Here is a 23,460-nt window from a genome sequence, read left to right as displayed (position 1 = left end):
GCCTCTCCCTCTCAGGTGGGGTACTGGGGTACGTATTCCTCAGGGAGGAGAGTTGTTTAGAGAACTATGGGCTAGCTCTAGGGACAATTCTCAGGGCCGCATGCAGGGCTACAGAAAACGCAGCACCTCCCTTCCATGCAGACCGTTTAACATGGAGACATTGCCCATCTCGCTTACTTGGGATGTGGAAGTAACAGCAAAGCAGAAGAATGGGAGGTGAAGGGTCGGTGCTTCACCCAGAGGATTTCCCTTCTCTCCCTCCTACTGAATCTTCCTGAATGTCCCATGAGGGCAGCCTCACTGCCAGTGCCCACACAGTCTGTCCCCATGGTCTCCCCCATCTCCCCTCTCACCCCAAGAGAAGTGCCAGGGCTTGGCTGTTGGAGGCAAGTGGAGAGCTAGGGAAGGGGCCAAGGGGTGGGAAGAGGTGCATATACTTCCAAGTGGTTTCTAACCCCGTTAGTTGACATAAGACTCTCTGTCTCCTTGTCAAAACCTACTCCGCTCTTGCCTTCATAACTTTTCTCTGGACCATGTCACTGTTGCTAACCTGTTCTCAGGAAGTTCAGAGGAAGAAGCCAACAAAATAGTGTGAGATCTGCCATTGACAAGAATGCAAGGGAGCCTGGCCAGGAGGGTGGTGGTACGAGCATAAAGATGTTTTGCTTAAGTTGGGGCTTGATGAGTATTGGGAGAGGTCTGAGGAAGGAGAGGGAGAGGCTACAGGAAACCCTAGATTGGCCAAAAGAGGAACTTGGGCACATGTTTGGTTTCCCCCCAGTCTTGCCCAGCTTGCATTGCAAATTAGTTTCGTTCTTAGTAAGTATGCCCTAAGTTCCCCTGCACCGGGCCCCCCTCACCTAGGGACCAGGCCAACCCCAACTGTCCAGCACCGGATCTCTGAGTCAGGGTTGGGAGAGATGTGGGAAACGAGGGATGAAACGCGGCAAGTAAGAAATCCAGGCCGCTCGATGTCATTCAGAGGATGAGCAAGAAGCTGGTGCACCTTGTGGGATCCCACAACTCCCACTCTGGGCCAGGATGGATGTCACTTCTGTGTACACAGGCAAGTGGCTATGGCTTCCATATCCCTAGGACTAGAGCTGGGCAGCTGAAATTGCACCCTCAGACTGAAAACCTGGACTGGGACCTCAGAGCAAAAGCCTTCCCCCCAAACTTAGCTTATCCACGTCCTTGGGTCCTAGGGAACAGCAGGACATTCCCTGCCATGTCTAAATGGCTAGACTATGCCTTTATTCCCCTCTCTCTTCATCTAGGTAAAAGCTTCTTACCACTATAGGGGTCACCCCCCCAAATCTGAGGCAATTTAGGCATCAGAGAGACAGACCCGGAGAAGGGAGGCGAGGAGGGCAGGATAGGAGGATGGGAGGAGGATTGGGGAGCAGCAAGAGCAACGAGTTGTGTGTTTTTCCTTTTTTTGACTGAGGTAAATAAAAAAGCTTTATCCTGCGACACTTGGAGGTAAAAGTCCGAGCCCCCCGAGTTCCAGATGCCAGCCCCTTCCTTCACATGAGGCTCTTGCGGTACTGACTGTGCTGAGCAGCTGGTCTGAGGTGGGAGTCAGGGCTGTGCAGGTCCATCTGTCTGTACAGGTCCCTCAGCTCCCGGACCTCCTGCAGCACCCTCTTCGCCTGGCTCCAGTTCGACGACGCCTCTCCCAGCAGCCGCTCTGTCTCTAGCAGCAGCTGTTCTGACTCGGAATCAGGGGGAGACCAAGGGGGGTCCTTGGCCTTCCGCTTCCCGTCTCCCAGGCCCTGAACCTCTGCCAGCAGCTCCTGAGTCTTTTCCAGTTTCCTGGCTACCAGGTCCTGGATCCGGGACAGCTGGGCCGGGTGGGGCGGGAGGAGGGTGGGGGGGTCCTCGGGCTGCAGCGGGAGGGTGCAGGGGGGGACAGCGTCCCGCCGGGACAGGATCTCCTCCAGGGAGGCACAGCGGCCTTTCTCTGTAGGGGTCAGCTTCTTGGGTGCCTGAGGGGTATAGGTGGCCCCTTTGTCCGGCTTCTCCCAAGACCGGGGAAGGCCGCCGGCCCGCTCCGAGGAGGGCTGGACGTGGTCCGAGTCTGCTCTCCGCCGGCTGCCTGCTAGCTGGGCCGCTGACTTGTCCAGGTCCACCCTGAAGCTGTCGGCGCAGGAGGTGCGCTCCTCAGGGGAAGGCTCCTCCTCCTGGATCAAGTCCAAGGTCAGCATCCCATCCGAGGTAGAGGTGGAGGCCTAGAGGGGGGAGAGGATGGGAATGAAGGGGGTGGACTGCCATAGGGGGCCTGTTGGGAGTGACTGCCAGAGAGAGAGAGAGAGAGAGAGAGACACACACACACACACACACACACACGCATGCTCAGACTGCCATTTCCCCCTCAACACGCTTCCCCTAAATGAGAAGTGCTCCATCCTAACAACTTTCTGACTTGTTTTTACGATTTCTTATTCCTTTGATAGTGATTTGAACTTTTCTCTTATTCTTCTGTGTCTTAAAGTAACTTCTGCTTGTTTCCCATGTTCTCCACTTTCCTACAGACCTCCCCAAGAGTGCCTTTCTTCTCCATCTCATGGACTTTGAGCATCTTTTGGGGTCTGGCACACACGGGATGCTCCACGGCACACAGTAATCGGTGCCCTCCCAGCCACACACCTCAACCGCCTCTGTTCTAAAGAGCCACAACCCCTTGCCTTACAGGAAAACTTGTTCTACTTCCAGAATACCGTAATAAAAAAAAATAATACGGGTATTATTCAGCCCCTCATGCATCCTCGTACATATGTGGCTTGAGTCGTTCATTCCTCCCAGCAGCCCTTCAAGGTGGGCATGGTGACTGCTCTACTCTACTGCTGAAGACATAGAGCCTCAGGGAATCACAGGGAGAAGAGATTGCAAAGCTGGGTTCCAACCTGGTTGTTTCCAAAGCCTATATTCTTTCCACTCTACACATCTGCCTGCCTCCCTAGAGACTGAGCGCTTGGACAGTGAAAGGGACCAGCACTTGGCGTGTCACGGGGCTGCATGGTACAGAGCCTCGTGCTGTTCCCCCTCAGGACAGCTGGCCACTGCACAGTAACAGGCCCCGCGGCACAGCAATCACTGCTGCTATTTTTCACTTTCCTTGTGGGTAGATCTCATTTCCCACAGGGGATGATAAACTGATAGAGGGCAAGGACTTTTGAACTCATAGTAGGTACTAAATAAATATTTCTGCTTGGAGGAATTGGGCTGGGGGACGGGGTGAAGGGGCTTCCCTAGCCTTTGACCTTGGTATGGCAAATGCCTCTGGTGGGCCGTCTCAGATAGTCTTGTCTGAGACAGACTAATGTGGAGTTGGCCCTTCAATAAGTTTTACACCCTTACAATCTTACATACCACAGCCATCAGGTGTCCTCGAGTTGGGGGGCGGCGGGAGTGTTGGATTTTTGCCCTGTCTCGAGTGGGGTGGGCGAGATAACTATCCTCCTCCACGGTGACCTGAAGAGATGCACTGTGATGAGTCATGGGTGTTCTCACAGACCCATGTGAAGCAGCCCCTGAGTCCTCGACTGGGAAATAAACCCACCCATTAACTGCTTCTGAGAAAATTCAAAGACAAAGCCTTTATGGCCCCTGTGAGGGGTGGTGGTGGTGTGTGTGTGTGTGTGGGGGGGGGGGTTCCAAGGCTGGCCCCATGCATCCAAAGCACAGAAAGAGTTGGCAGAAAGACGTAAAAGGTGGGAGAATGGGGTTTGCAAAGGGAGCTAAAGAAGTATAGCTCATGGGGGTAGCAGGTTAAGTGTGGTCCACCCATAATCTGTCCCTTTAGTGAGTCATGGTTACTGCCTCTGCCCTGCTGTTCCTCCTCCCCAAATGAGCCCCCCTGACCTCATCCAAGATGCGGTTCTTGGCTCGGGTGATAGCAGAGTTGAGGGCACTGATCCATGATTCCTTCTCTTCTGGACTCACTGCTAGGAAGATCAGGTTGGGAGCCTGTGAGGGGAAGATTCTTGATTCAGCCAGGGTTTTAGGGTGGGTGCCTCACTAGGACAGTAAAGAAATAAGGAATTATCATCTCATTCTCTTAGACTCAGCTCATAGGAGAGTTTCTGCTTCCAGAGTCACCCACAGAACTAAAAAAACTGGCCCCTATTCCTAGAAGATGCCACAGCTTAGAGGTTCCTTTAGAAATGACCAAGGACAAGCTAAGAAGGGTAATGGATATACATCTGTCACTGGAGATAATTATAAGGAGGTTTGATAAATGATAAAGGACAGAGACTAAAATAAAGATCTTTAATGTGTGAGTAAACAGAATGTAACAGGATCTTCCCTGAATTCTCTCAGACAAGAGAAACTGGGTTCAGAACTTCAACCATCTATCAGGTACAGGGAAAAGTGATTTTCTTCCAAGAGATGTGTGGTGTATATGGGCGTGTATGTGAGAGAGCAAGCGAGAGAGATGATCTTTGTGACTGGACAGTTTAAAAGCTGCTTTGCCTGCAGGGAAGGAAATGGCCACATATTCTCAGGTTAAATAACAAAAGCTGGTAGAAGAGCAAGGCCATCTGAGCCAGGAATGGGGGATGGAACCCAAAGGGGGAGGGTGTTCTTCACCCCCAGCACCCCACCCACCCACCCATGCAAGCGGCAATGTTCTAGTGGCCAAGGAGGCAGGACAAACCTACCGTGTTGCCGGGCTGTTTGGAGTGGGCAAGAGTAAACTTGCTATGATTTTTCTTGCTCCTGCTTTTGGATTTCCGGAGCTCTTCACACTTCTCATAGTCACTCAGGTCAAACACCTCTTGAATATTTTTCTCATCTTTTACCTAAGGGAGGGTTAGACGTGAGGTGCTGAGGATAAAATTACTTCATGCCTTCCCTCAGACTGTTGATTTGGACCGGTCTTGGGAAGCAGGATAAGCCTAAGAAGAGGGGAGGGAGAACAGGATAGGAGAGCTGTCTCACCCAAGGCCCACACAGGCCGGACAGGGACACAGCCCTGGGGCAGCCCTCAAACCCCAAACTCCTCAGGTGGGCTTCCATGTAAACCCTATCCACACGCTCTCCAGCTAAGCTACTGTTTCCAGAGCCCCAGGATGTCTCTCTTCCTTAGGACCCCCATTATGTCCTTCAAAAGACAAGGCTTACATGGCTAACAGGTTAATCCTATCATCATCCCTGGACTGCTGTTGATCTCCCAAGGGAGGAAATAAAAGCACCGGCCGTATTGGGGGATGTCTTGAGGCAAAGGTCTCCCCCATCTTATTAAACGTGTTGGTTATTTATTTATTTATTTATTTATTTATTATTTTTTAAAGTAATCTCTACACCCAATGTGGGGCTCGAACTTAGAACCCCAAGATGAAGCGTTGCCTACTCCACTGGCTGGGCCAGCTGGGCTTTCTTACCTGACCTGACTCCCTCCTCAAATATATACTATCAAAAAGAGTCATCTACCTCCTTCATTTCAGGAACTTCAGCATCACAAAAACAGCAGTTCCCTGGATCCATGTGTTGAATTTGTTCAGACAAGGCCAAGAAACATGCCTGTACTACTTATTCTCCTTCCTCCCTCCCAGGAACCAGGACAACCCAGCCTTGCCCCTGCAGGCCTCGAAGGCCACTGAGGGCATCCATCCACCTCTCCGTCGACAAAGATGCACTTATTCTGTCCCTGGAGGACGGAGGATCAGATCTGCGCCCTGCTACTTCCTTGCACGGTTCCAGTGAGAGCCGAAGCCCCTTCCTGCTGGAAGTTCTGTCTACGTGTGGCCCTCCCCTGCCCTGGAGCCTCCCCTGCACCTGGTGCTGCCCTTCCCAGCTTCAGCCGGCACTCGGGCCCTCACCCTCTTGCTCAGTGTCTCACCGGAGACCCTTATTCTGTCTACATCCCCTGATGCCCACCAGCCTGTGCTGAGCGCCGCAAAGCAAATTCCAGTAAGATTTCTGCCGAGGTCTGTTTGAAATCTCTCAGTTGTTTGTCCTCCCCACTAAGGTGACCCCCCGCCATCCCCGGACTGGGACTGGGGGTGCCGGGAGGCTGTGACTCCCGGACTGTGCTGGCTCACAGGAAGAGAGGGCCTTAGACACCAGCAGCCTGACATCCGCAAGCCCTCTGGCCCTCTGCCGCCTCCAAGGACCCTGGGAACGCACTGCTTGTGCTTTCCTGGGACGAGTGATGAAAAGCACCAGTGCCTGTCTTGTTAAAGCTAAACAAGCAGATAAAAGTAGTCTCGTGTCTACTTGGAAGTCACCCACCCTCCCCGACTAGAATTACTTCCCAAGCGCCACAGCGGGAACTGGGTGCCCAGGTGGCTTCATCTATTCTCCTGGCTCTCCCCAGCCCTGAAGTAGAGGAGCGCTTTTCTCTTCCACCCCCAGCCCATCTCTGGTCTGGTATCTCTCTGTTCTTCGGACGGGCTGCTGGGCCCAGAGGCGGGCCCAGAGGCGGAAGGCTGATCACACAGCCTCGTGTGGGTCGATGGCTGCCCATCAATCTGCCCATCTGCCCATCTGCTCTGGCACGACCGGCCTCCTCCAGGGCCCTCCCCCTTCTGGGGCTCCCCGGCTCTGGGCCAGGCAGGACTGGGGATGGAAGCAGAGAAGATATCGGCAAGGGGTATCTGAGGACAATTCCCAGAAGCATGGGGGCAGGGAGGGAGGATGATGTGCTGCATCCTCCCGTCCTCCTTCCTCAGGCTTGAGACTATCAGCAGATGCCAGAAGTCTTAGAGAGGAAAGTGCTGGGTGTGTGTGCAGGGCCAGGGGAGGAGAGGTCCTTGTTCTGTTTTCCTTACAGGAAGGGAAGTGAAGGGAGGGGGCATTCTGCCCTGGACTCGGGTGACAAGGAAGGAGGATGCAGGGACAGAGGTTAGGCCATGATAGGGCAGGGGCAAGACAGGCAGCAGGACCGGTAGATTCCAATTCCCACGGAAGGTACACAACTCTGAGACCTTTGCTCTCCACTGTACGGTTTTTCCTCCACCAAATTCCCAAAGCCTCATTTATAACTACCCATTTTCCAAAGCTAACCCCACCCTCTGCTGACCCACAGACAGGGCTTTTCCCTTGCCAAGAAAGATGCCCAATTTCCTCTACCAGGAGATCTCCAGAAGATCAAGTTTCTGTTCCAACACATCAACCTCATGATCATAAGGTACCTTTTGAGAATGAGGAAAATGATTAATAACAAAAAATACAGGAGGATTTCTTTGATGGGCGGGAGAGCCTGGCTTTATATGGAGAAGCAACAAAGAAAGAAAATTCGAGGGGAGAGGGTTACGAATATTCTTTTTTTTTAAGATTTTATTTGTTTATTCATAAGAGACACACAGAGAGAGGCAGAGACACAGGCAGAGGGAGAAGCAGGCTCCCCATAGGGAGCCTGATGTAGAACTCGATCCTGGGACCCCAGGATCACGCCCTGAGTCAAAGGCAGATGCTCAACCGCTGAGCCATCCAGGCGTCCCATGGGTTAGGGATGTTCTTACATTACTACATAAATTACAAACATCATACTTTGCATTAAAAAAATATCTTGAGGGACGCCTGGGCGGCTCAGTGGTTGAGCATTTGCCTTCAGCTCAGGGTGTGATCCCTGGGTCCTGGGATCGAGTCCTGCATTGGGCTCCCTGTGGGGAGCCTGCTTCTCCCTTTGCCTGCATCTCTCATGAATAAATAAATAAAAACTTAAAAAAATTAAATAATTAAAAAAAATCTTGAATCTGTTAGCTCTAGAGCTTGTGGGAAGCGAAGAGAATAGAGCATAGAGTCCTCCAGTAGCTTCATCCTTAGTCCAGGGCTGCCTGAGCAGGGGACAGGCTCCAAAGAAGAGGTGTAAGGATAGGCCTGTGCCCACTGCTCCTGCACCCCTCTCGGCAGGGGGCAGCAGGCCCCATGACTGGTCAGATGCTCCTGACTCATAGGACACCAGGCCTCGGAGGCTGAGGTCATTCATCCTTCCCCCAGTCTCTGTACTCTTTCCTCCACAAACAAGGAGCAAGCACACTTTTGCTCCAGACTCTGTTCTCTGTACAAATACAAATGAGAAAAGATCTCTTGTTCCTTCTACCCTTTCACTGTTGACATATCGGAAGTTCTTTCCAATTGCTCACCAGAGTCTCCTGCCATTATGAAGTTCGGGGAAGACAGGAGATACACTTTGACACTTGCTTGTTGTTGTTGTTATTATTATTTTTAAATTGGAATGCCAGAAAATTGGAAAACCATCTACAGGATTTGGGGTTGGGTGGAGGTAGCCCTTAAAAATGAATCCTATCAAAGGCTTCTCTCACCACCTACCATCACCAAGTTCCCGCCTGGCGTCAACAGTCAGGTTGAAACACCCCGAAGAGGGATTGCTCTGGCCCTGGCATGGCTTAGTTCTTCCCTACTTGCCTAGCTACATGTTCTGTCGAGACGATTACTTTCTCTAGGGCTGTGTCTGTGTCTGTTTCAATACCATAAAAGGATTTATTTACCTCAATATAGTCTACTGCAGAAGGCAGAAGAGGTTAGAGCTCAGGGTGGACTTCCCAGTTAGCTCTGGGGTGAGGGAACACGGGGCAGGAGGGGCCGTGCCACCCGGGGAGCACAGGACAGTCTCCAAGCTAGTGTTGACAGCGTCTCAGAAGGAGGGACTGAATGTCTTTCACCTCATGGAGGCCAATGTCAGTTTCTCAAGTGTTAACCGAGCTCCAGAAATAAGAGAGAAAAGGGAGAAGAGTGTGGATTCAATGATCCGGGCTCAGGTTCTGAATGTAGACTGTGGTTTTCATTTTAATTACCCAGAGACAGATAAGGGGTTGGTGACTCCATTTGTCTCCTTTCTGATACAAATGGGAGAAGTTATGAAGAGGGTGGTGAATGAGTTCCTTGCTTCTCCTTCTTCTTCTTTTAATGGAGTGGGAAGCATACTGGTTAGGATCACTGGCTTCAACAGAAATAACTGCCACTCACAGACACTCTGCCTGAGGCCATAGGAGACTGACCCAGGGCTGTGCATGTGTTTTCTGTGATTGGGGCAGCTGTACTTGCAATATGGCCTGCATCTGCCCCCGGCTAGAGACAGGAAAGAGGTTAGCTGGCTTGGGTAGGGGAGCGGGAAGAGGTGGAGAAGAAACCCAGTAGAGTTTTTCAGCAGCTCTGGCAAAGAAAAAAAAAAATCCTACCTCCAGCTAGCTTGCCAGGATAGAGCAGGGGGCAGCAGGGGACACTTAGAACTTTTGGGACATCCTGGGAGGGGGGTTATCATCCTTGTCAGAAAGGTGTTGGCTGAGAAAAATCATTAAATAAGATGGACACTCAACTTGGAATTCTGACTCGGGTTTTCTGGATAAAGGGTGACCTTTCTCTGCAGATGCGACAGGGGTCGAGACCAGCTGAACTGCTGAACTTGCTTCTGCACAAAAGGGGGGAGGGGGGAGGGCAGGGGGGCACGGAGGCAGGCAGGTCCCCTGCGGAGGGACAGCACGGGACAGGAGGAAACAGAGACGGGGGCGAAGGGCGCCTACCTCCTTCTCCGAGATGTACAGCTGGTCCCCCTTCAGCACCACATAACGGTTTTTCCAGATCTCCCTGAAAATCCCTTTCCCGCAGAATTTCCGGACCCAGCCGACCTTCTCCGGCGGCGCGCACTGGTGGCTGCCATCCTGAAGCCCCTGCCCCGGGCGAGAGCACAACCGGCCGGTCAGCGGCTGCCGCTACGCGCCCGTGTCGTTCCGGCCCTCACGACCCCCCTCGGCGGCCCGGTCCCCGCGGTCCTCGTGACCGTCCCCCCGAGGCTGCGCTCCCGGCGCCCCGCCGTCCGCCGCCCGCGCCCCCGAAGGCTGCCACTCCGGGCCCCCTGCCCCGCCGGCCTCGCCCTCCTCACGACCGACGGGTCCCGGCCGCGGCCCGGGCGCGGGGGCCTCGCCCGCCCGGCCCCCGCCCCCTCCCGCGGCCCCGGTCCCGCCGCGCCGGCATCCGAGGCAGCTCCCTGGGTTCCTCATTGTCTCCCCGCCGCTGCAGCGCGCCCGCAGGCGGCCGGGGCCGGGGCCGGGGCCGGGGCCGGGGCCGGGGCCGGGGGCAGGCAGCAAAGTCAGCCGAGTGCGAGCCCCCGGCCCGAGGCGACGCACAACAGCTCGAGGGGCCGGCCCGGGGTCCCGGGCGCGGCGGGCACACTCACCCTCTTGGTGGGATGGTTCTTCTTCATCGTTCCCGGGGGCGCGGGCGCGGGGAAGGGGCCCGGCCGGCGGAGCTGCCCCCGCCGCCGCCGCCGCCGCCGCCGCTCCGCCCTCCCGCGCCCGGACTCTCCCCTTCTTTGTAGCTCCGGTTACACTAAAGGCCGGCCTCCCTCGCTCTCGCACTCGCTCTCGCACTCGCACTCGCTCTCGCACTCGCACGCACGCCCGCTCCCCGCCCCCCGGCGCCCTCCATGCCGGCGCCCACGCGGCCCGGGCCCCCGCGCGCCCCCGCCGCCGCCTCCCGGCCCGCGCCCCGCGCCTCCATCCACGGCCCGCTGACGTTGCGAGTTCAGAATAAAGGGCGAATCGCGGAGCCGGGGATGGTGCGCTCCCCCACCCCCCTCCTTTGTTTCCGACTCGAGGAGGGTGAGGGAGACAGACCTAACGCCCGCCGGAGAGCGGCTCCCCGGGGCGGGGGCGCGGGGCGCGGGGCGCGGGGCGCGGGGCGCGGGGCGCGGGGCCCGCGCTCGCACCTGCGGCCGGAGCCGGGGGCGGAGCCCGAGACCCAGACGGCCGGCGGGGGCGGCGGGAGCGGATAGCGGAGAGAGATTGCGGAAGACCGAGATCACCTAGATCGAGATCGGCTCCCTCCCAAACAAACAAAAACAAGAGCGGGAGGTGGGAGGGCGCCCGCCTCACCGACAGCGGGCATCTGGGACGCACACGCCCCGTGGTAGAGACAGTGGCCTGGGTGGGTCGTGTTGGGGAAAAGTTTTAGGTGTGTGCAGAGGGTCGCGGGGGACGTGAGTTAATGATAATGCACGTTTCTACCCATTTACAAAGCCTCGGGCCTTCTTGGAGCCTCCTAAGTACGAGGTGGGTAGTGTGCTCTCTCCATTGCACAGAGAAAAGGGAGACTCAGGATGGCTGAGAGATGAACAGACACACACGGTAAGTACTGGCAGGAGTGGATTTCTCTGTCGCCAGAGGCCTTGTCCAGAGGACCATGTGGCTTTAAATAGAAGCTTCAGGTGAGGCTTAAACTTCCTCTTACCTGCGTGTCTCTTCCTGCTGCATGGAGGTGGAAACATCCCATCCATGGAAACCTCTGATTCGAGTCCAGTGAAGGGAAGGGGTCAATGGCTGGGGGTTGCCCTGACCCGAGGAACCTCTGCTGATGCCTCCTACACCAGATCCGCCTCACAGCTTGCAGACCAACATTTTAGTGACTTCATTTTTTCCCCAGTACATATTTAACGGGAGGAGGGGAGTCAGGAAACCCAGATTGGGGGAATAGTTTCATCATCACTACTTTGTGGCCTTTGGTCAAGTCAGTGAATTTCTTTTTCTTTCTCTCTCTCTTTTCTAGATATTATTTATTTGAGAGAGGGAGGAGCAGAGGGAGAGGGAAAGCAGACTCTACACTGAATGTAGAGCCCAGGTGGGGCTCCATCTTACGACCATGGCATCATGACCTGAGATGAAACCCAGAGTCCAGGTGGACACTTAACAGACTGAGCCACTCAGGTGCCCCAAGTCACTGAATTTCTTTAGGACTCTGTTCCTCCACATACATATTAAACGGTGAGGGCTGAACTGCCGATTCCATCAACGAGGAAGGTTAGTGGAATACAGGAGATGACCTGTGAAAGTCCTATGAAAATACACAAGTATTACCTTCCAGTGCTAATTATTGAACAGTAATAAGCTAACAATAAGCTGGCATATGATAGACATGCAATAGTCACAAATGAATACAAATTCCTGGCACACGAGCAGGAAAAGAGAACTCTTTTTTCTGGAGACGTCTCAAGATAGAGTATTCCCCAATTTTGTGGTTTCAGGAATGGGGTGGTCTTGGCTTTTTCTGGCATCTGTCAAATGGCAGAGGGGCTTTTCTCCCTTCCCAGACACCCCCTTTCCTCCTAATTCAACAATACTCCTTTTAACCTCTTTTCATTTACTATAGTAATTAATTCCCCTATTACAGAAATTTATCCTTTCAAAATGCTCTTGTATATCATTTCTTGAAATCTTTAGTGCCACCTTGTGAGGTGTATATAATATTATTCCCACTTGGAAAATGAGTAAACTGCATGGCAAATCAATTGACTTGTCCAAGTTTACACAGCAAGTTACTGGCTAAATGGCTTAGAATCCAGGTGTTCTGACTCCAGTCTACTGTTTAGGCTTTGTGTACACACACCCACACACACACCCACACACACACACACACACCCACACACACACACACACACACACCTCTCCCCTTCTCACCGCCTCTATTTCTCACTTGCTGCTTAAAAAGTGCTTTAAAAAGAAGTAAAAATCGAAGGTATCTTCATAAATGAGGAAGCAGAATGTCCCAGTATACTGGGGAGGAAAAATTAGCCTGCATGATCTGCTGGCCAGGCAGATCAGAGTGGTTTGGAGTCATAGTTTAAATAATTATGGTTTATGGGAAACAATTCATGATCTGCCTCATCTTTCTTTCCCCTCCTCTTAAAAGTCAACAAATATTTGAGTGTCTTCTGTATGCAAGGTAGTGGGGTCCTTGTGCAGGAGCTTTGTGGAACATCAGGCAGAGGGACTGCTAAAAAATCAAAACCCTCCAAAGTAATTTTCAGATTCCAGAACAGATGCATGTGGGCTGGAGAACCTTTCCTGCCTATTTGCTCCTTAAGACGTTATATAAATCTCTGGGCTTTTCTCTCTCTTTCACTAACCTGCACCCCTGTACTGCCTCATCTTACTATCCTGCCCCTACCTTCCCTCACTTTGCCTCCCTTTGTCTGTTACATCTCTGCCTGTGCCATACTCTTCTTGGGCCTATTCTTCAACTGATTTCTCTCTCACCAGGTGAACTTCATGGCACCTGAATTGGGATCTTTGACTTAGGACTGTTTCCAAAGACCAATTCTTTTTTTTTTTTTTTTAAGATTTTATTTATTTATTCATAGAGACAGAGAGAGACAGAGACAGAGACACGAGACACAGGCAGAGGGAGAAGCAGGCTCCATGCAGGGAGCCTGACGCGGGACTCGATCCCGGGTCTCCAAGATCACACTCCAGGCTGCAGGGCAGTGCTAAACCACTGCGCCACTGGGGCTGCCCCAAAGACCAATTCTTAAGTGAGAAATCTCAGTGAGAATTTATGGGTTCTCTTACACGTTTCACAGCACTGTCTCCTGAGTGAGCTTGACACCACCATACACATAAATCACAAAAATGACTCAGACCAATTCCTCTCTTTGGCGGAGATAAGATACTGGGAGGACTTGTGATGGGGTTACCTCCCTAACAGCATCACCATGGATAAGACACAACTGCCAGTAACTTTATTCTTCAGCTGTTTTATAAGCCACTAAACTTGAGGAAGAAAGGAGCTATCAGCGATAAGGACTGAGTTGCTGCCTGCAAGTTTACTGAGGTCAAACAGTTGTTTTGGTAAAAAAGTGCCTCGGCTTTTGTAGAGTAAATGGGACATTTGACTAGGATATTTTAATCTATAGAAGAGAGGTCATTAAAACCACATGAAACTTTAACTAAAATGCTGTTTTTAAAGGGTAAAAATTGGGCACCCTGGGTGGCTCAGCGGTTTAGCGCCGCCTTCAGCCCAGGACGTGATCTTGGAGACCTGGGATCGAGTCCCACGTCAGGTTCCCTGCATGGAGCCTGCTTCTCCCTCTGCCTGTGTCTCTGTCTCTCTCTCACTCTCATGAATAAATAAATAAATAAAATCTAAAAAAAAGGTAAAAATAAAGGGCCACTAATAATGTAATTAGCTCTGCAAGTCCTAAATAAAAATGCCAGTCTTGAGGCATCTGGGTGGCTCAGTTGGTTAAATGTTGGACTCTTGACTTCAGGTCAGGTTGAGACCTGTGTCATGAAATTGTGCCCTGATTGGGCTCTGTGCTGGGCATGGAGCCTGCCTGGGATGCTGTCTCTCCCTCTCCCTCTGGCCCTCCTCCCAACTCACTCGCATGTGCATATGTTCTCTCTGTAAAAAATTTTTTTAAATTATAAAAAATATATGTAAGGCTTTGATCCTTAATAAAGAAAGGCCAGCTTCTGGCATCACACACTGAGGGTAAGGCTCATTTTTTAGACTTCTTGGTATTGTTAGTTGAAGAGGCTTAATGGAAGCAGGCAAATAATAGGAGAAATGTAAGAAAAGTCTCTTCCTTTTTGTTAAAAAAGATTTATTTTAGAGAGAGAAAGAGAGTGCATGCAGGAGGAGGGTAGAGGCAGAGGGAGAAGCAGAGAATCTCAAGCAGACTCCCAGAGTGCGAGGAGTCCAACTCTGGGTTCAATGCCTCGACCCTGAGATCATGACCTGAGCTGAAATCAAGAGTTGGTCACTTAACCGACTTAGCCACCCAGGCGACCTGAAAGTCTCTGTTATTATTTTCTTAAGATTTTGTTTTGAGAGAAAGAGCAAGTGTGAGAATACAAGCTGGGGGAGAAGGGGTGTAGAAGGAGAAGAGTCCCCCTGAGCAGGGAGCCTGATGTAGGGCTCGATCTCAGGACCCTGAGATCATGACCTGAGCCAAAATCAAGAGTTCGACGCTTAACTAACTGAGCCACTCAGGCAACCCTAAAACTCTTATTTTACAGATGAGGACACTGAGCCACAAAGAGACTAAGTAACATTCCCAGAGCCTAATAACTGTGACAGATTTGAGCCTAGGCTATAGGCTAGAGAATATTTTATGTTCAACATAAAAGGAAGGTTAAAAAATATATAAAGGGCTTACAAAGAACCACGGAGGGATTGTGCTGTGGTGTTTTTGCTATGATTTGAGGATGCCATAACTTCCTGGCATTAGTGATATCACCACTTTCCATTGCTTTTAAGAGAATAGAAATTGACACCAGAATCTATTGTTTGCCTTGACATACTTTAAATATCCTTTGGATAGAAGCAATGCCTTCTCTACATTTGGTGTAAAGCCAGCTCATGCCTGGCTCATGAATTCCCATAAATAGTTATTAACCCCAAAGAAATACAAACTTGTGTCTTTTCACAAAATGGATTTTTATTGTAGTCATACATGGTTTCTCAGTGCCACAGAAAATTGCAATGTAGGAACAATTTTTGGATGGTTCCTTACAGAAACATGATGAGTTCTCAAAAATGAGGTGTTCAGAAATGTGGTTAATGAAAAGTAAAAGTGGTCAAGAGAAGAGAGGATGTGTAGCATGTGTATCAAATGATTACTTTTGAAACTTCTCTGAGCTCTGATAACTCTTTTCTCAAGTAAGATCCCAACAAAATTCATCAGAAACTAAAGTGATTGTGCTGCCAAGTACAAGGAATACAAGGTTTATCTAATAAGGAAACCATGAGAAAAGTGGATTGGGATGGGCACAGACTTAGTCTCAACTCATCATTGCTCAGTCTTGGTGTCTGTGCCAACAGTTTGGGAATTAGCAGGCTACTTGGAGATGGGTTATAACGACAAGCACAAAACCCAAGGCTCTTCTCCAGTACCTCTGGTCAGCGGGGAAGCCCGCAGCAAGGCTAGAAGGGAAGCTGAGCCATTTTCTTCGCCTTGCCATCACCATTTCATCTTCTGCTTGCTGACCTTGATGTAACTTGAGAGCTCTCCTTGCTTCGGCTGTGTAGTCCAGAGGCCAGAACTTCCTCTAGGAAACTGAGTAGATTTGAGGTTACTCAAAGGGAAAAAAAAAAAAAAAAAAAAAAAGAGCATCTCCAAAAATAGAATATCTTGCCCATGACATTTAACTGGATAAAGGGTATCATGATTAGTATGCAAGAACTACTGGTCTGATATTTGGGTGCAGCAGAGAAGCATCAGTTGAACCCTCAAACATTTGGACTAGGAGCACCCCTTCGTGATTTTCCCAGGGTTCTCACTGTGGTTTTTAGCACTAAACCTGTAAGATCAGTCAAGACTCAGATTTCCAATTTGAAATTTTTAGTTTGGAACCCAGAATTAAAAAAAAATTATCTATTTTATTTTATTATTATTTTTAAAGATTTTATTTGTGTGTGAGAAAGCATGAGTGGGGGGAGGGGCAGAGGAAGAGGGAGAAGCAGACTTCTGGCTGAGCAGGGAGCCCTACGTGGGACTCCATCCCAGGACCCCAAGATCATGACCTGAGCTGAAGGTAGACACTTAACCAACTGAGCCATCCAAGTGCCCCTATCTATTTTATTTATTTATTTTAAAGATTTTATCCATTTATTCATGAGAGACACAGAGAGGCAGAGACACAGGCAGAGGGAGAAGCAGGCTCCCTGCGAATCCCGATGCGGGACTCGATCCCAGGACCATGACCTGAGCCAAAGGCAGCCACTCAACTGCTGAGCCAGCCAGGTGCCCCGCCCCTATCTATTTTGGAGAGAGAGAGAACATGAACAGCAGGCAGAGGAGGAGAGGGAAGGGGAAAAGTCTCAAGCCGACTCCATGCTGAGTGTGGAGCCCAATGCGAGGCTTGATCTCATGACCTTGAGGTCATGACCTGAGCTGAAATCAAGAGTTCAATGCTTAACGGACTGAGCCACCGAGGTTACCTGGAACCTAGAATGCAAGGCTACTGCATTAACTGAACCAGGTTACATCAGTACCTCTTATTTGTACTCTTGAAATGGCCTCAGAACTTGGACTGTGCCTCTAGTCTCCTTTTAGCCAGGGAACTTTTGCAAAGTGGCACCAGAGTTGATTTTCTAAAACACAGATGATACCCTATTGCATACTTTTGCCTCTTTTACTTTAAAGCCTTTCTTATGCTTACAGAACAATGTATAGATTAAAATTCAAGGCCTTCATGATGTATTCTCATAGTAACTAATACTTGTATTTATTTTGTTCTGAGAACTGTTTTAAGCTACATGTTTATGTATATATATGTGAAATAGATGCTATTATCCTCATTTGAAAGATGATGAAACCAAGCTACAGAGGTCAAGTGACTTGCTAAGTTCACTACAGCCAATAATCGGCTTAGCTGGGATTCAAACCCAGGCTCTGGAACCTGCACCCCTGGGCACCACACAGAGTGCTCTGTCTCCACCTCCCACCATGCCACCTAGCAGTGTCCAGCCCCTTGCTCTCCCCTGAACACCTCCTGAGCTTTCCCACCTGTATGCTTTTGTTCTTATGTCCTGTGTCTGAAATGACAGACAGCCCTTCTCTGATGAAATCCTTTTTATTCTTTAAGGCTGAGGATTAAAAATCACCTTTTCTGTGAAGCCTTCTCAAACTCCTTCAGGTTGGACAGATCCCTCCCATGGCTATAAATCTCTTTGTTCTAGTGCTATTTTAGCTCTATTATTATTATTATTATTCATTAGGTACTCTCCATTTTATTGCTGTCACACTAGACTGTGAACTACTTAGGGCAGGTCTAGGACTTTTCAGCTTGGATCTCCAGGGCTTATAGAACCTAGGCTGGTATCTAGTAGGGACCCAGTGAAGGTATACTGAATAAATGAACTCACTAAAAGAGCTACACTTTGGGGCACCTGGGTGGCTTAGTCGGTTAAGTATCCAATTCTTGGTTTTGGCTCAGGTCATGATCTTGCAATCGTGGGATCAAGCCCCAAGCCGGGCTCTGTGCTCAGCTCAGAGTCTGCTTCAGATTCTTTCTCCCTCTCCCTCCCTCAAATAAAATCTTAAAAAGAAAAAAAAAGATGAAATAGTTGCATGTTGGCAAGGGGGATAGCTTTTGCTATCACACAGGAGTTCTGGGACAGTATTTGTAAGTGTGCTACCTCTCTCAGGAGACGGGTCTGTAGCAGAGGGCTGGAGGGATGACCAGGCACCCTAGTATCACCATTGTTTTACAGCTTTAGACCTTGCCGATTCTAGACTCAGAGGATTTAAATTCCAAATTCCTTTGCAAAAGAGACAAAATGAAGTAGAAGGAGAGGAGTAGAAGCTAAATTTATTTATTCTCCTACTAAAAGACAGGCACCTCTGTCTGGCCTTGTTTCTTGGCCAGTTGGACTGGAAACACTCAGAAGGCAGAGAACAAGTATCAGGAAATGAGGTAGCATTGCTTTTTTGGAAGATAACACAAGAAGTTCTTGATTAGTGACTTACAGTAAGAATGAAACAGATGTGCTGGGAAAGCCTACAGGAATTTATCAGGTGATCTCTGCTTCACTTCAGACTCTGCTACCAGTGCAAAGAAAAGAAGTAACTTAACTGAAATTATACTTAAAGATCCTCCTCTGTGTATCAACAGGACCCCACATTCTTAACTGAAAAGAGAAAATACTATTTATGTTTGCCAAGTCTAATTTTATTTCCTAGGGCTATTGTGACTTTTAAAAAGGATCTATTTGAGGACTTTGATGAGTCACTGCAGAATGCTTTAAAAATTATGGGTGATGAACATATTGGTATCTATACCCCAAATTTAGACTATGTATAAAAACAATAACAAAAGAATGATTTTTCTTTTCTAGCTTTTGTTTTAAATCAATTTCACTTGAAAAGCAAACTCAAAAATTCCCTTCTCCTGTGATATCATAATCTAATTCAATTCAGTTCACTTCAATTCAATTTAACAAGTGTTTTACTGAGCATTGATTACCAAGCAGACACTGAGCTAGGTGCACTTATTATGATTCCTACCTGTAAGGGACTCTTAGGAGCAGATACACAGTTACAACTCAGTGTGAGACAAGATGTAAACAAAGATGGTAGGAGGAACTAACCTAGGGGATGTGTGCTGTCAATCCTAACTTTATGAAGAGAAGCAAGTGGGCAGGAATAAAGCCCCAATTTTATTAATTAATTAATTTAGAGATGGAGAAGGGCAGAAGGAAAGGGAGAGACAGAGAATCTTAAGCAGGTACCCAGCACAGAACCCGACGTGGGGTTTGATCTCACAATCCTGTGATCATGACCTAAGCTGAAATCAAGAGTCAGCTGCTGCTTCACCAACTGGGCCACCCAGGAACCCCCAAAGCCATGAATTTAAAAAGTCAACCTCAAGGGGTGCCTGGGTGGCTCAGTTGGTGAAGCATCTGACTCATGGTTTTGGCTCAGGTCGTGATCTTATGGGTCATGAGATTGAGCCTTGGTCTAGCTGTGCACTCAGCAGGAGTCCGCTTGAGATTCTTTCCTCCTTCCACTGCCCTTCCCCCAACTTGCGCCCACGCGCACACATTCTCACTCTCTCAAATATATAAATAAATCTTAAAAAAAAAAAGTCAACCTCAAAAACTCTTACATCACACACTGAAAAAAAACTTTTCAGTCTTTGGTAAGGAAGTAGAGACTAACACTTAAAGGATTTTAGATTTTAATTAATAAAGTCATTGAGTTGAACAACTGTGCTCCTAAACAAAGCTGTATAACAAGACTATCTATCTAGTATCTGTGTTTCCTCCTTTAAAAAAACTTCTTTTTAAAAGATTTTGAGAGACACAGTGAGAAAGAGCAAGAGCAGTGGAGAGGGGGATAGGGAAAGGGAAAGGCAGACAACCCACTGAGCAGGGTGCCCGACACAGGGACTCGATCCCAGGACCCCGGGATCACAACCCGAGCCGAAGACCAAGCCACCGAGGTGCCCTAACTTCCTTTTTTTTTTTTTTTTTTGTAATTCCACAAATAGAAGTTATATGTGAGTTTCTTGATAACAAAAAAGCAAAGACACAAAAGCAAGCCAGAATCAAATGTGAAGTGGCATAATGAAACAAAATGAATGGAATTTATGGAAAGCAGGAACCTAGAAAAAGACTTTCTGGAAAATAATGAGAAAAAAAAACCCACAAACATTTGCCTTAATGTAGTAATAATCTTCTAATTACAGCCAAACACTTAGCTGAATATGCTGGAATAGAGGAGTGGGTGAGATAAAAGGATGATGGAGCAGTTAGTAGCCTAGAACACTGACAAGTCCTCTCAATTTCTACTGCTTAAATCTGTCAGAGCTGCTATTCTGTTTCAGACCTCTTTGCTTTTGCACATACTATTCCCTCTGCCTGTAAGACTGTCCCATCCCTCTTGTACTTTATCTGAACTGTGCATCTGTTACAATTCAATCTCACATCAATCCTTTAGGAATTCATTTGTCTACATGTCTTTTTTCCACATAAGCCCATAAGCTTTTTGAGGACACAAGTAAATCATGAATACATTCTTTCGGTAAAAGTTTTAAATAGTACGCACAGAACTGTAGTCCTTTTGGATCCTTCTTTTCCTCATTAGTCTTTCCAGAGGTTAACAATGTGATTAACAAATATTTATTAATTGCCTACTATGTGTTCTAGAAGCTGAAGATAGAGGAATAAGCAAAGTAAAAAAACAAAACAAAAAACTTCCCTTATGAGGTTTACATTCCAATGGGAGGAGAAGATAAATGAAATTCATAAATAAAATATAATAATAACACAACAGTAATAATAATGAACTATCACCGTACATGAGAGTCTCATGAGGTAAAAACGATTCCACTTTATAAAGAAATTGAGGCACAGAGAAGCCAAGGCCTTACATGTTGAAAGTGAAAGAGTTAGGATACAAACCCAGGCAATCTGCCTTTAGAGTTTGTCCTAAGCATGATGCAGCACTGCCTCTCTACCATCTGTAATATGAAGAAAGTGCTGTGGAGAAAAAATACAGCAGGTTTGAAAAAGAGTTGGAAGTGGTGGTGGTGGTCTCAGACTTTAAATCCTGTGGCCAAGGAAGGCCTCACTGAGAAACAGACATCTAAGCCAAGACCTGAAAGAGGCCAGAGGAACATATCTGGAGGAAGGGCAAAGACAAAGGGACCAAAGCCTGGTGTGTTCAGGGAACAGAGAGGAGGCTGGTGCAGCTGGAGTGAAGTAAATAAGGTATTGGTAATAAGAGATAAGACTGGAGATGTTAAGAAAGGGGAGGGAGGGGAATATGAAGAAGAGATCACAGGAGGCCTGGTAGCTTACTATAAGGATTTTGATTTTTACTTTGAGTGAGATGAGTAGCAGCTGGAGGTTTTTGTGCAGAGATGAGACATGCCCTGAATTATGAATTTTCATAGGGTCACTCTAGTGATACAGAGAAGACTGTAGGGTTAAGGGTGAGGCAGTTGTAACAATCCAGGTAGGAAATGATGGGTTTCAGATTCTAAACATATTTTGATGGAAAGGATCATAAGATTTACTGATGAATTGGATGTAGGTGTGAGAGAAAGAGGGGAGTCAAGAAAACACCAACGATTTTGGCCAAAGCAACTAGAAGGATAATACGCATATAATTGAGATGGAAAGTCTGAGGGAGGATTGTGTTTAGAAAGATATATCAGAAGCTTGGTCCTGATCATATTAAATATGGATAGACATTCAAATAGAAGTGTCAATTAGCTGAATATACAAATCTGGAGTTTGGGGGAGAAGTTCAGGCTAGAAACAGTGGTTCTTAACGGGGAGGGGTGTGAGAGAGATGTGATATTGTCTGCAGGGGACATCTGGCAATGTCTGGAACATTTCTGGTTGTCATAGCTGGTGGAATGCCACTGGCATCCAGTGTGTAGAGGCCAGGGATGTTGCTGAACATCCTATAACGCACAGGACAGTTCACCCAACAAAGAATTATCTGGTCCTAAACACTAATAGCACTGACATTGAAAAACTTTGGATGAGAGATATAAATTTAGGAGTCAGTAGCAGACAGATTTTAAAGCCATGAGCCTGAATGAGATTGCCAAGGAAGTGAATATAGACAGAGAAGAGAGGTGGTCTAAGGACAGAGTTCCAGGGATTCCAGAAATAGGAGAAATGAACAAAAGTGACAGAGAAGAAATGGCCAATAAGGTAGGAAGACTGGGAGACTAAGTTTATATGTCATGTCATGCTAAGACCTAAGAAAAAGGTGCTTCCAGATGAAGGGACTGATAAACTGTGTCGAAAGCTGCTGATAGGTTAAATAATTAAATGAGTGCTAAAAGTTGACTCTGGATTTAGCATGTGGAGGTCCCTGGGAACCATAGCAAGAACAATTCCAGAGTGATGGGGGTGAAAGCCTGAATACAGTGAGTTTTAAGAGTATGTGGATTTAAGAGAATATGTAGGTAGAGGAATCAGAGACAATAATTAGAAATGGTTCTTGAAGAATTTTTGCTATAAAAAAGAACAAGGGGAATGACAGAATGATACAGAACCTGGAAAGAGATAGGCTAATAGAGGGTTTTAAAGGTGGGGAAAAGTATGTTTCTATGCTTCTATGAATGATCCATTAGCATGGGTAAAACTGAATGAGGAGAGAGGAATCAGTTTGAAGGGATATCCTGGAGTAGGTGAGGGATACAATTTGGTGCCCACATGGGCTGAGCTAGGCTATGAACACTGGTCACAGCGGATGGGACAGATAGCAGAAGGGGTGGTGGCTGTGAGAGTTTGGGGGAGTTCTAATGGTTTCTGTTACCAGTTAATGTACATCTTGACTAATATCTTTTTGATCTGTGTATCCACAGTAAAAAATAGTTGAATTAAGAGTTTGCTGAGTAAATACCTGAATCAGATTCATTTTTATTTGAGAGAGAGAAAAAGACAGCAAGAGAGAGAAAGCACAAGTGAGAGAGCACAGGCAGGGGGAGTGGCAGAGGGAGAGGGAGAAACAGGCTTTCCACTGAGCAGGTAACCCAAGGTGGGACTCAGAGATCATGACCTGAGCTGAAAGCAGACGCTTAAGTGTGACTCACACAGGTACCCCTGATTCATATTTTTTTAAAAAAGTTAAGACTTCATCTTAAATATTACCTGTCATGCTAAACATTTCTTAAATATCCAACAGCAATTTTATCAGGAGCAAGGAAAACCACATGACATTCAGCACTGATGTCTGAAAATCATAGGAATCTTATATACAGCTCTTCACTGCATATATAATTTACCCATAAAGAACTTATTATTTCTTGAATGTGCCATTCCTTTTTTTTTTTTTTAAGTTCCTGTCTTTAACTATGCTGTTTCCTCTGTCCTGACTGCTCTTCCTATGGAAATCAACTTATTTCTTAACGTCTAGCTCAAATGCTATCTTCTTGGGATACCTGGGTGGCTCAGTTGGTTAGGTGTCTGCCTTCAGCTTGGGTCGAGTCCCACATCGGGCTCCTTGCTTGGCAGGGAGCCTGCTTCTCCCTCTGCCTGCCCCTCTCCCTGCTTGTGTGTGTGCTGTCTTTCTCTGACAAATGAAAAAAAAAAAAGCTATCTCTTCTGTGAAGCATTTCCTGATTACTTTGCCTGAATTAATCATTTCTATTTAGGGCACATTTTTCTTAAGTTACATACATGAACACTTCTCACATTTTTGTGCCTGAAAACCTCTAACAACAGAAAATAATGAATTTATTATTATTATTA

The 23,460-nt window shown here is 48.0% G+C and overlaps 2 protein-coding genes across 4 annotated transcripts in view; both read right to left on the bottom strand.

Moving 5' to 3' along the window:
• Positions 1 to 1,419: 1,419 nt before the first annotated feature.
• PLEKHO1 (pleckstrin homology domain containing O1) lies at positions 1,420 to 10,596 on the bottom strand. 2 transcript variants are annotated; one of them, XM_055312715.1, is made up of 6 exons: positions 10,145 to 10,593; positions 9,492 to 9,638; positions 4,665 to 4,805; positions 3,865 to 3,969; positions 3,373 to 3,474; positions 1,420 to 2,231 (listed from the first exon to the last, which is right to left on the bottom strand). In XM_055312715.1, exons 1-6 carry the CDS (start codon positions 10,169 to 10,171, stop codon positions 1,527 to 1,529), a joined length of 1,227 nt encoding a protein of 408 aa, XP_055168690.1. In that variant the 5' UTR covers positions 10,172 to 10,593; the 3' UTR covers positions 1,420 to 1,526. The 2 variants fall into 2 exon arrangements, with proteins under 2 accessions (XP_055168690.1, XP_055168691.1); XM_055312716.1 differs by lacking the exon at positions 3,865 to 3,969 and having other exon boundaries at positions 10,145 to 10,596.
• A 4,566-nt stretch (positions 10,597 to 15,162) lies between these two features.
• VPS45 (vacuolar protein sorting 45 homolog) overlaps positions 15,163 to 23,460 on the bottom strand; it is a 69,035-nt gene continuing 60,737 nt past the window's right edge. For both annotated transcript variants that reach the window (XM_055312155.1, XM_055312156.1), the window contains exon 15: positions 15,163 to 15,799. In XM_055312155.1, the coding sequence (XP_055168130.1) occupies positions 15,712 to 15,799 (88 nt within the window). In that variant the 3' untranslated portion in view covers positions 15,163 to 15,711. The remainder of the gene's footprint in view (positions 15,800 to 23,460) is intronic.

The sequence above is a fragment of the Nyctereutes procyonoides genome, unplaced genomic scaffold (genome assembly GCF_905146905.1).
Source record: "Nyctereutes procyonoides isolate TBG_1078 unplaced genomic scaffold, NYPRO_anot_genome, whole genome shotgun sequence".
NCBI lineage: Eukaryota > Metazoa > Chordata > Mammalia > Carnivora > Canidae > Nyctereutes > Nyctereutes procyonoides.
The sequence above is the reverse complement of the archived record's forward strand: the minus strand, read 5'-3'. Positions and strand labels throughout refer to the sequence as shown.